Below are 9,464 nucleotides of genomic sequence, written 5' to 3'. Positions count from 1 at the left end.
GCCTGAGGTTGCACAGCGAGCGAGGAAGCAACTGGGATTGGAGCCCAGGCTCAAACACCACACACTTGGCCCGTCATCTTACCTGTGCCACACCAGTCGCCTTTGTCATCTTTCAGTCCCGGTGACAGTCTTGCGAGGCTTTTCACCTCCCATTACAGCAAGGAGCAGGCTCACAGCACTGGCATTCTGCTGAAGCTCCACGCTGGCAAGTGCCAGGGCCAGGCCAGGCAAAGGCACAAAGGTGGGAATGTTGGGGTGCTGGGTGGGCAGACGAGCCAGGTGAGGTCCAGCCTCGGGGCAGGGCTCCAATAACCCCAGGGTAACCCGGTCTCCTTCCTTCCAGGCCCCGGGCGTGCGCTGGCCGCTGTCATGCCCTCCGCGTCTTCCTCAGGGCCCTTGGCCATGGCTGCCCCCAATGCCACAGCGGCAGCGGCAGCGTGGACTAATGTCAGCACGCCGGAGATGCCCCTGTTCCACCTGTTTGCTGTGCTGGACGGGGAGCTGCACGCCGCCTTCCCAGGCCTGTGGCTGGCACTGATGGCAGTGCATGGCGTCATCTTCCTGGTGGGGCTGGTGCTCAACGGGCTGGCGCTGTACGTCTTCGGCTGCCGCACCCAGGCCAAGACACCGTCGGTCATCTACACCATCAACCTGGTGGTGACTGACCTGCTGGTGGGCCTGTCCCTGCCCACGCGCTTTGCTGTCTTCTACGGCACCCGCGGCTGCCTGCGCTGCGCCCTCCCGCACGTCTTTGGCTACTTCCTCAACATGCACTGCTCCATCCTCTTCCTCACCTGCATCTGCGTGGACCGCTACCTGGCCATCGTGCAGCCCGACGGTGGCCGCCGCTGGCGCCAGCCTGCCTGTGCCAGAGCCGTGTGCGCCTTTGTGTGGCTGGCCGCCGGCACCGTGACCCTGTCCGTGCTGGGCGTGACGGCCACCGGCGGGCCCTGCTGCCGCGTCTTTGCACTGACCGTCCTGGAGTTCCTGCTGCCACTGCTGGTCATTAGCATATTCACCGGCCGCATCATGTGTGCGCTGTCACGGCCGGGCCTGCTGCGCCAGGGCCGCCAGCGCCGCATGCGGGCCATGCAGCTGTTGCTCACCGTGCTCGTCATCTTCCTCGTCTGCTTCACGCCCTTCCACGCCCGCCAGGTGGCTGTGGCGCTGTGGCCCGACGTGCCGCACCACACCAGCCTCGTGGTCTACCATGTGGCAGTGACCCTCAGCAGCCTCAACAGCTGCATGGACCCCATTGTCTACTGCTTCGTCACCAGCAGCTTCCAGACCACCGTCCGTGGCCTCTTCCACCAGCGTGGAGCGGGGTGCGAGCCCAAGAGCTGCAACGTGGTCGGCACGCGCAAGAGCTCCAAGAACTCGGCTCACCGTCACATCCTCGGCGCCAGACCTCGAGCCCTCACGCAGGCCCTGGCTAATGGGCCTGAGGCTTAGTTGGTAGGACTTTGCAAGGGGGCCAAAGGTCAGGGCCGGACTGGACACGCCAGGTCGGGGGCAGCACAGATACCTGCTCTACCCGGATGGCAAATTGGGTTCACCTGATCAATTGGTGGTGGCTGCCCAGTGCACTGCGTGGAGGAAGTGTCTAAGGCCACTGTGCTATGATTGATTAGCAATGTCTGCCACGGGCTCTAGATAGGATGTGGTGATCTGAATGCTGATAATTTGCCATCCCTAAGGTAAATATTGTGTCCATTGAAAACTCGGAGGGGTAGCCAGGAGCTGCTTCTCGCTTGGACCATTCAACCTCTAGAAGGGGTCCCTGAGAAACATGGACAAAGATGTTTTAGATACTGGGAATTTCAAAGAGGGTTAAAAAGATGAACTGAAGGGGTTCCCTCCCCACCCCTCCCCCTTTTTCTCCCTCCCCCACAAAGAGAGAAGAACAGGAACAGAAAGGAAGTGTTAGAGGACACAAATGTTATGTGAGCGGACGTGAAGGATTCACGTCTGCAGGGCCTCCATTTGAGGCATCCATAAATCACACAGGAAGACAGCCTGACACCGTGGGGTGCTTTGCTGTGAGTACTGTGATACCTGGGCTGACACTCAAACCAGAAACTACCCTACAAAGGGGAGACTGTTTTCCACCCACCAGCCATGAGGGGGAGGCTGAGTGGCACATACAGGTGCCATGAGTGGGAGATGGCCAATCACAACTCAGCCCCACCTCCTCCAACATCCGCTTGCCTGCCCCACGGAGACCACTCAAATCTTCCCAAAGCCCTCCACTTTAGGAACCATCTTGGAAGACCCTGCCCGCTGGCCCAGGAGGGCAGTAGGCTCACAGCCCATCCTATGGATGAGAAACCAAGGGCAAAGACACAGAGACTGGAACCCAGGCCTGCTGGCCTAAGGCCACCGTCTCCCCACACTCAGAACCCTTCATTCTCCCTCTCACCTGGCTCATCACGCTTCCCTGCCTTTCCTGGGGAGGGGTCATTTCTCTGGCTTGGGCCTCTGGTTGCCTCCTCTGAGCTGGACTCCAGGATAGCCTCTGCAGGCCTTCTAGTCGAATGTTCAAGCTCCCATGAGCCCTCTCTAGACTGCTGTATGGGGGGAGGGCGCCTGTTGTGAGAGAGGAGCTCTGGGCGTCTCAGGCACCTCTAGCCACCAGGCTCCACCCTCTCACGTGGCCACCACCACTGAAACTGGTGAGATGGAATCTGGGCCCCAGGTTTGCCCTTTGTCCGCAGAGAAATGTCCTACATGGGACTTCCCTGGTGGTCCAGTGGTTAAGACTCCGCAGGGGACATGAGCTCGATCCCTGGTCAGGAAACTAAGATCCCACATGCCACACGGTGCAGCCAAAGAAAAGAAAATAGTCCTACGTGCTCGGTGGCTCCAGGCAGAGCATCCTGGCCCCAAGTTCAGGGCCCTAGTGCAAAGCCTGGATGGGAGGCAGAAAGGCCATTTATATCCCCATATTACAGACAAGGAAACTGAGGCTCGAAGAGGGAAAGGACCTTGCCAGGGTCATCGAGTACCCAGGTACTGCAAGACCGGTACTGTCTGCAGGAGGCCAGTGGGGTTGGCTCCTTTGGCCCTAGGACCTTGTGGGGTGGCCAAGGTGGGAGACGCTGGAGCCCGGGGGAGTCCAAGGCCTGCTCAGTGAAGTGGTGGGGGAGCTGGACCCAGGGTTGCTTCCTGGGCCCGGGTGCTCAAGAAGCAAGGGCGTGGTTGTCAGCATCAGGACCACCATCCTTGGCCTTGACTGGGTGCCGGGTACAGTATGCAGCCTCCCCCCACCTCCCAGCTCAGAGAGGGGCCCAGAGCTCCATGGAACAGAGGAGGGGCCTGGCTCTTGGGAAAGGAGGGTGCAGGAGTGGGTTGTCTGTGCCAAGAAGCCCACGGTGACAGCGATGCTGACCCCAGGGAGTGGCACTTATGGTGGGTTTTCAGGCGGGGAGGCTCTGACAGAGCTTTGTCTCTCCCCGGCCTGCAAGCCGGCACCTGGGCAGTCACACAGCAGAGGAGGGAAAGTTAGTGTGAGGTGTTTGTCCCAGCCCAGCACCACCTGTGGGCTTTCCTCCAGGGTCAGCAGCCCTGATTCTATCCCAGGTTCTCACTCTAATTTATACTAAAGAGAGAGTGGCTGACTTGAGCTGACTGCTGTGCTTGGGGGTGGAGGGGTTGCAATGCTTCTGGAACAATCCCTTCCTCAAGGAGGAGGGCGGTCTCTAAGGTAGGTGAGCCAGCGTGGGTCTCGGCACACATTGACTGGGCACCTGCTGGGTCCCAGGTCTGTCTGGCCCTGCTTCACACCCAGTGTCTCATTAGTCCCCACCATTCATGGAAGTAAGAGCCCAGCGCAGAACTGGGATCCAGATCCAGGGTGGCCAAGCCCCCTCCCCTCATCCCACATGTGAAATCCCACCATCCAGCCTGGGTTCCTCAGGGACTGGAAGAGCCGTGGGGATAAAGGATGCCAGGGCCCAAGGGAGCCTTCCATCACCCCCCAGAGCTGTCTGATGGCCCCCTTGCAGAGTCCTCGCTAAGTGGGCCTCAGTTTTCCCCACTCTCTACTCCTCTCCCTCCTCTCTGTAGCCTTGCAGCCGGTGGACAGGGGGCTGGGGGCAAGAGATTCACCGCACGTGACCCCACAACTTCCTCAGACACTTGCTTCCTCCTCCTGACGGCTGGCTCCTCCCCACTCCCTCCATGGGGACACAGGCCCAGGAGCCTCCAGAGGCCAGACTGGGACTGTCTTTGTTCCCACAGGGGCCAGAGTGTGAAGTCTCTGCAGTCCCCTCCACATGGCCTCCCTTCCCAGATTTTTGAAAAGCCCAAGTGACGTGAGGTGGCTTGTGTATTTATATCTGATGTAAACATTCTCCTTAACGAGGAACCCTCGTCCTGAATTAAAACTGTTTTTTCCCTTCGTGCCCTTGACTCAGCGCCCTGGCTGGCGGGCAGGGGTCGCCGTGGGACACTGAGCCAGGTGGGGGCCCCCTCGTCCCCCCAACTTCGCTCACTGTCCTGTGGTTGGGGACAGTGGGCTCCACAGGAAAGTCTGTGGTGGGGGGGTCGTGGTTTTGCCATCACTGCTGGGGGCAGGCGCAGGGACTTCTGATGGGCGAGGGTTGGAGGGGATGCAGGTGGTAAGGTGTGGGCCGTGGGTGGGCACAGTAGCTGGTTAGGGGCACAGACCAGCAGAGTGACGGGTCCTCGCCCCAGCCTGGTCCCAACTCCGCCTGCCCAGGGAGAGAACATAGACGTGGGCAGGGCAGCCAGACTGCCCGCAGCATCCAGTCAGATCACCCACAGGTATGATCTGGAGGGAGGGGGAAGAGATGTGTCAGCTGGTCGACACCGAGGGAGGGGCTACGGCACCGCCACAGCGCGGGCTTACAAGGCCGGTGCTGCCGAGCTGTCCACCTTCTGAACTTCCCCGTAAGCCTGGGCTGTCACCCCCATCTCCCAGATAGGGAAACTGAGGCTCTGGGCATCCGGCAGGGGCCTCAAACCTGAGCCCCCAGGCCCCCAGTTCCTGCCTCACACGGCCCGGGAAGCACGGGGTAAGAAGGGCATTGCCTGGGTGGGGCTCATCACTCTCGCTGTACGGCACCCTCAGAGGCCGGAGGCGCCTAGAGGTAAATATTAGGGCCTGTTTAGATTAAGCTCCATTAATAGCAGGAAATGTCCCTGGGCGCCCGCCCCGGCTTCCTGGAGGCCTCTGATGCCTGTGCAGAGGTGGCGGCCCTGTGAGATGGCTGTCCCACCCTCATGTCCTGGTTTACACCCTACACTTTTGCCACCCCCTGCCTCTTCACACTCCTCCCTCTGCCCTCACCGCCTCCCATTCTTCAGCCCCTCGGGAGGCTCTCAGTGCCCCCACCCCCGGACGCAGCCCTCCCCTAGCCCCGGACAGGGGAGCTCAGGAGGCAGGTGTGAGGGGGACCCTTGAATGAGGTGAAGACCCCCATGGGACCAGTCACCCCTCGCATCCTCCCACACAGTGGGGCCGACCCCATGCCCGAGGGGTCTCTGTTCCCAATTCACAGAGGAGAAAACTGAGGCTGAGCGATGCAATGGGACCAATCCAAGGCTACCCCATGCCACCTTAAAAACGGAGTTGGAATGCCCCACCCGGACCTGCCTGACCCCAGGGCCAAGGCCACCCCCAACCCCTGACCCCTGGACAGCAGCCAGGACAGCTGTGGACCAGGGAGGTCAGGGACCAGTCAGCTGAGTGTCAGCAAACAGAAGGGCGCCCCCAGGTGCAGGAAGGGGGCACAGTGGGGGGACTGGGGAAATGGCCCCTGCCTTCCCCTGCTACCGGGCCTGGGCCCCTGCCGTCTCCCTGGCTTACCCACCACCCTAGCCCCGCCGTTTGCACTTGACCACCTGCCCCTCGGGGCCTCCCCAGCCTCCACTGGCGGGAGGAAGGCACAGGGCTCCCCGACAGCCGCCCCGGGGGTGTCCTGTTCTCTTCTGTGTCTTGGTCTCAGCAGGTCCACTGCCCGGCCAGTCTGCCCAGGACCAGTCCTGACTGTCCTCCTTGCAGGTCCTTCCCTCTCTGCCCGGCTCTCCCGGGGCCAGCACCTACCCCACTGCAGGACAGACCACATGGCCCAGCTGTGCCCTCTGGACTGGATGCCTGCCCCACCGGTGCCCTTGGCCCCTGGCTGATCCCTCAGGGACTCCCCACCCACCCACCTAACCAGCCCCATCATCCTGGTTCTTCAGATGATGTTGACGCTCTGTGCTTTGCACTGAAGCATCTTCTCTGCAGGCCCCGGGGAGTCTGCAGCCTGGGGGCACAGCTGGGCAGGTGGGAGCTCAGAGCCCCCCACCACACCATGCGGGACCAGCCACGTAGGGGCATCTGGGAGGACTTCACGGAGGAGGAGACGTTCAAGGCTCTTCCCTCCTGGTTCTCACCTTATTCACCTGGCTTCCAGACCCCTCGGGCTGGGCCTCTCCTGAGGTTGTGGTCCTGGGAGCTTTTCAAGCACCCAGTGCCCAACGGGATGGCAGGGCCAGGGCGTTTCACCCCCATTTTACAGATGAAGAAACTGAGGTCCAGTGCGTGGGTGGACACAAGCCCATGCACTGGGACCATGCACACCGGTCCCAGACCAGCTCATCTGCTGATCTGCTGACTCTGGGACCCTTCCGAGCATTGGCTCTGCCACCTGTAAGTAGGAGCCTGCTGCCCAGACCGCAGGTGCCCCCAAACTGAGACAGCCCCCATCCGGCTAGAGGCGCAGCCTAGGAGTCCCTCCAAATCCCCATGAGACCCCCGCCACACCCCTGCCCCTCTCTGAGCTCCAGTTTCCTCATCCGTAATCCGGAGCTCAGAACGGCTCCTTGCGGTGTTAGACCCTCAGTACCCAGGTCAGCAACGACTGAAATGTGGGATGCTCTGTGTGTGTTTATGAACCAACCTGGGGCTCTGTTCCCCCTGCCCTGCAGCCCGTCGGCTTCTCAGGCCCCAGTCCTGGGCAGGGAGGTGTCCTCACAAGGCGTGGCGTCCCCAGTCACACCACAGGGAGGCCTTCCCGGGGCACCCCTGGCAGAGTGGGGGCTCCTGACGGGGGTCTCAGATGGAAGTAGGGATGAGGTGTGTACCCCAGGGGTCCAGGCTGTACCAGTGGCCTGGGGAACTGCTTCATGGAGGAGTCCTGGGACCTCTGAGGGTCTTCTTACCCCACCCACCCCCCTGGGTACCCCTCCGAGTGTCCTGCCGGGGACTGAAGGTCAAGTTCTAGTCCACAGGGGTGAGGTCTAGGACGCTGAGCTCTACTCCACCCTTCCTCTCCAGAGCAAAGCCACGGGAGGCAGCTCCTGGGACCCCAACTGCCAGAGGCTCACGGAGTGGGTGCCGCAGTGCAGCCCCGGGCGGGGTTAACAGGGCGTCCGGCCCATGCCAGGCCCCTTGGCCACACCAGCTTCTCCAGCCTTGAGCAGCTCACATGCTGTCCCCGAGACTCCGTTTCCTACCCCTGTGTCGCGGAGGATAATTACACCCTCTGCCTTCAGGCGCACTCGTGAGAAGTAAACAATTGTATGTCATGTGTGCATGTACTGGGACGTGTGTGTATTTGTTGTGTGCGTGTGTGAGTGGGTATCTGAACGTGTGTGCACATGCGCGTATCGTGCATGCATTGCATGTGGGAGTGCACGTGTGTGTAGGCACACGCGCACATGCGTGTGCATATTTGTGTGTTGTGTGTGTGCGCTTGTGTACGTGTGTGTTATGCACATGTGTGTATGCATGTGTCGTGTGTGCATTGTGTTGTGCGTGCATTGTGTTCTGTGTGTGTGTGTTTGTGTACATGTGTGCTGTGTGTGCATACGTTTTGTGTGTGTGTGTGTGCGCTGTGCGTGTATGTGTGTATGTAATACGTGTGTGTGTGTGTGTGTGTGTCTTCCCACGGTGCTCAGCTGTCAATAAGTAGTGATTAAAGTGAGCAAATGAGGGCAATAGGGCTTCCCCGAGGAAGGTCCCAGCACGTTCATTCATTTTCCTTCATTCCTTCAACAGCGTCCTTTACCTTCCTGCGCCAGGTATGACCTGAGGGTCTCCCTCCCAACAGGACGCCTGCCCTCCCCTCCCGGGCGCACACGCACACACTGGTCACAGTGACTGAGACGCCTCCATCCTCACTCATCCCTCTGGGTGAAGCCCTGTCTTTGAGCTTCCCCCTGATGCCTGCACCCATGGTGGGTGGGGGGAGCACATTCTGGTCTCAGGCGGGCAGGATGCCTGCGTTCTCTTGGTGGGGGGCCTGCGGCCACCAGGTGGCGCTGCTGGCCCAGGACAGGCGCCCGAGGTGTCTGCCGCCAGCCAGGACCAAGGAGGGCAGGGACCCTTCTGATCACCTCTGCCACCTGACCCTCGGGGGGGTGGCCCCAGAGCTGGCAATCCTGGAAGGCTGCTCAGAGGAGCTGCAGCTTCCTTCCCCTCCCGGAGAGAAGAGTGACACTGAGTCAGGAAGCCCCTGACCCCTTCAACGCGGCCACCTTCCAGGCAGCCCCTCACTCCAGGTCTGTCTCCCCACCCACCAGAGGGGCGGCTAGGCGAGGTGATCGCAGAGGGGGAGGAGCCAGCCCCTCCCTGTGGGCTGTGGAATGAGGCCGACGACTGACTCCATGACACGCGGGGACGGTGGGCTCTGTGGGCAGCTGGGGCTCCCCTGAGATGTGCCTCCTCTTCTGGCGCGTGATCTAGGGGGAGCTGAGAGCCCCCCCAAGGCCATACTGGGGCCCCAGGTGAAGAACCTCATTTCACCATCTCATGAGCCCAGAGAGGGTCGGACAGCTGCCCTGAGTTACACACCCTGGCAGCTGAGACTGCTGTGTGGCAGGAGAGAGAAACGCACCCAAGGGCTGGGATGTCCGGACAAGCGGTGCTCTGCGTTTCCAACCGCAGCGCTGGCACCAGCTCCAGGCTGTGGAAGGAAGCAGGAGACAGACAGATGGACAGGTGGAAGCCAGGGAGAGACTGCCCTGGGCATGAGTCGCTTGGTGGTCCCTGGACCCTCTGCTTAGGCAGAAGGGAGAGGTCCTGTACTGGACACAGAGGGGAGTGACCAGTAGGCACTGGCCTGACAGCTGAGGTGTGGCGCTGCCCATGCCTCACCTGCCCACAAAACTTCCACGCAGCGGTGCCCGTCGGGGCGGGCTGCAGCCCCCAGCCCGGCTCACTGAGGAGGGCAGTCTGGTCCCGGGGTTGGCGCAGGGCCTGGATTCCTGGAGACGTCAAGTGGGACCGGCCTCCCCCAAGGAGCCCCACCAGGAGCCCTAGGAAGCTCAAGTCGAGGGCCCTGGGGCCCAAGACCCCCGGCGGGCCTCCCGGAACAAGGGCCGACCACCCCTCCCTCAGACGTGCTTCCCTTTCCAGATATTCCCTCCCATCCTCCCATCTACCCACCCCCTCAGCCTGTGTCCCCTTCCCGGAGCCCCTTGCACTCCCCCAAATATCAGGTGTTTGCTGGGCT

The 9,464-nt window shown here is 61.4% G+C and overlaps 1 protein-coding gene across 1 annotated transcript; it reads left to right on the top strand.

The window, feature by feature from the left end:
• Nucleotides 1–369: 369 nt before the first annotated feature.
• On the top strand, nt 370–1,452 carry GPR20 (G protein-coupled receptor 20). The gene has a single exon (XM_024741327.1). It carries the CDS (start codon nt 370–372, stop codon nt 1,450–1,452), a length of 1,083 nt encoding a protein of 360 aa, XP_024597095.1.
• Nucleotides 1,453–9,464: the final 8,012 nt, after the last annotated feature.

Source organism: Neophocaena asiaeorientalis, unplaced genomic scaffold (genome assembly GCF_003031525.2).
Source record: "Neophocaena asiaeorientalis asiaeorientalis breed wild unplaced genomic scaffold, Neophocaena_asiaeorientalis_V1.1 scaffold177, whole genome shotgun sequence".
NCBI classification, from domain to species: domain Eukaryota; kingdom Metazoa; phylum Chordata; class Mammalia; order Artiodactyla; family Phocoenidae; genus Neophocaena; species Neophocaena asiaeorientalis.
This window is presented reverse-complemented; position numbering and strand designations above follow the sequence as displayed.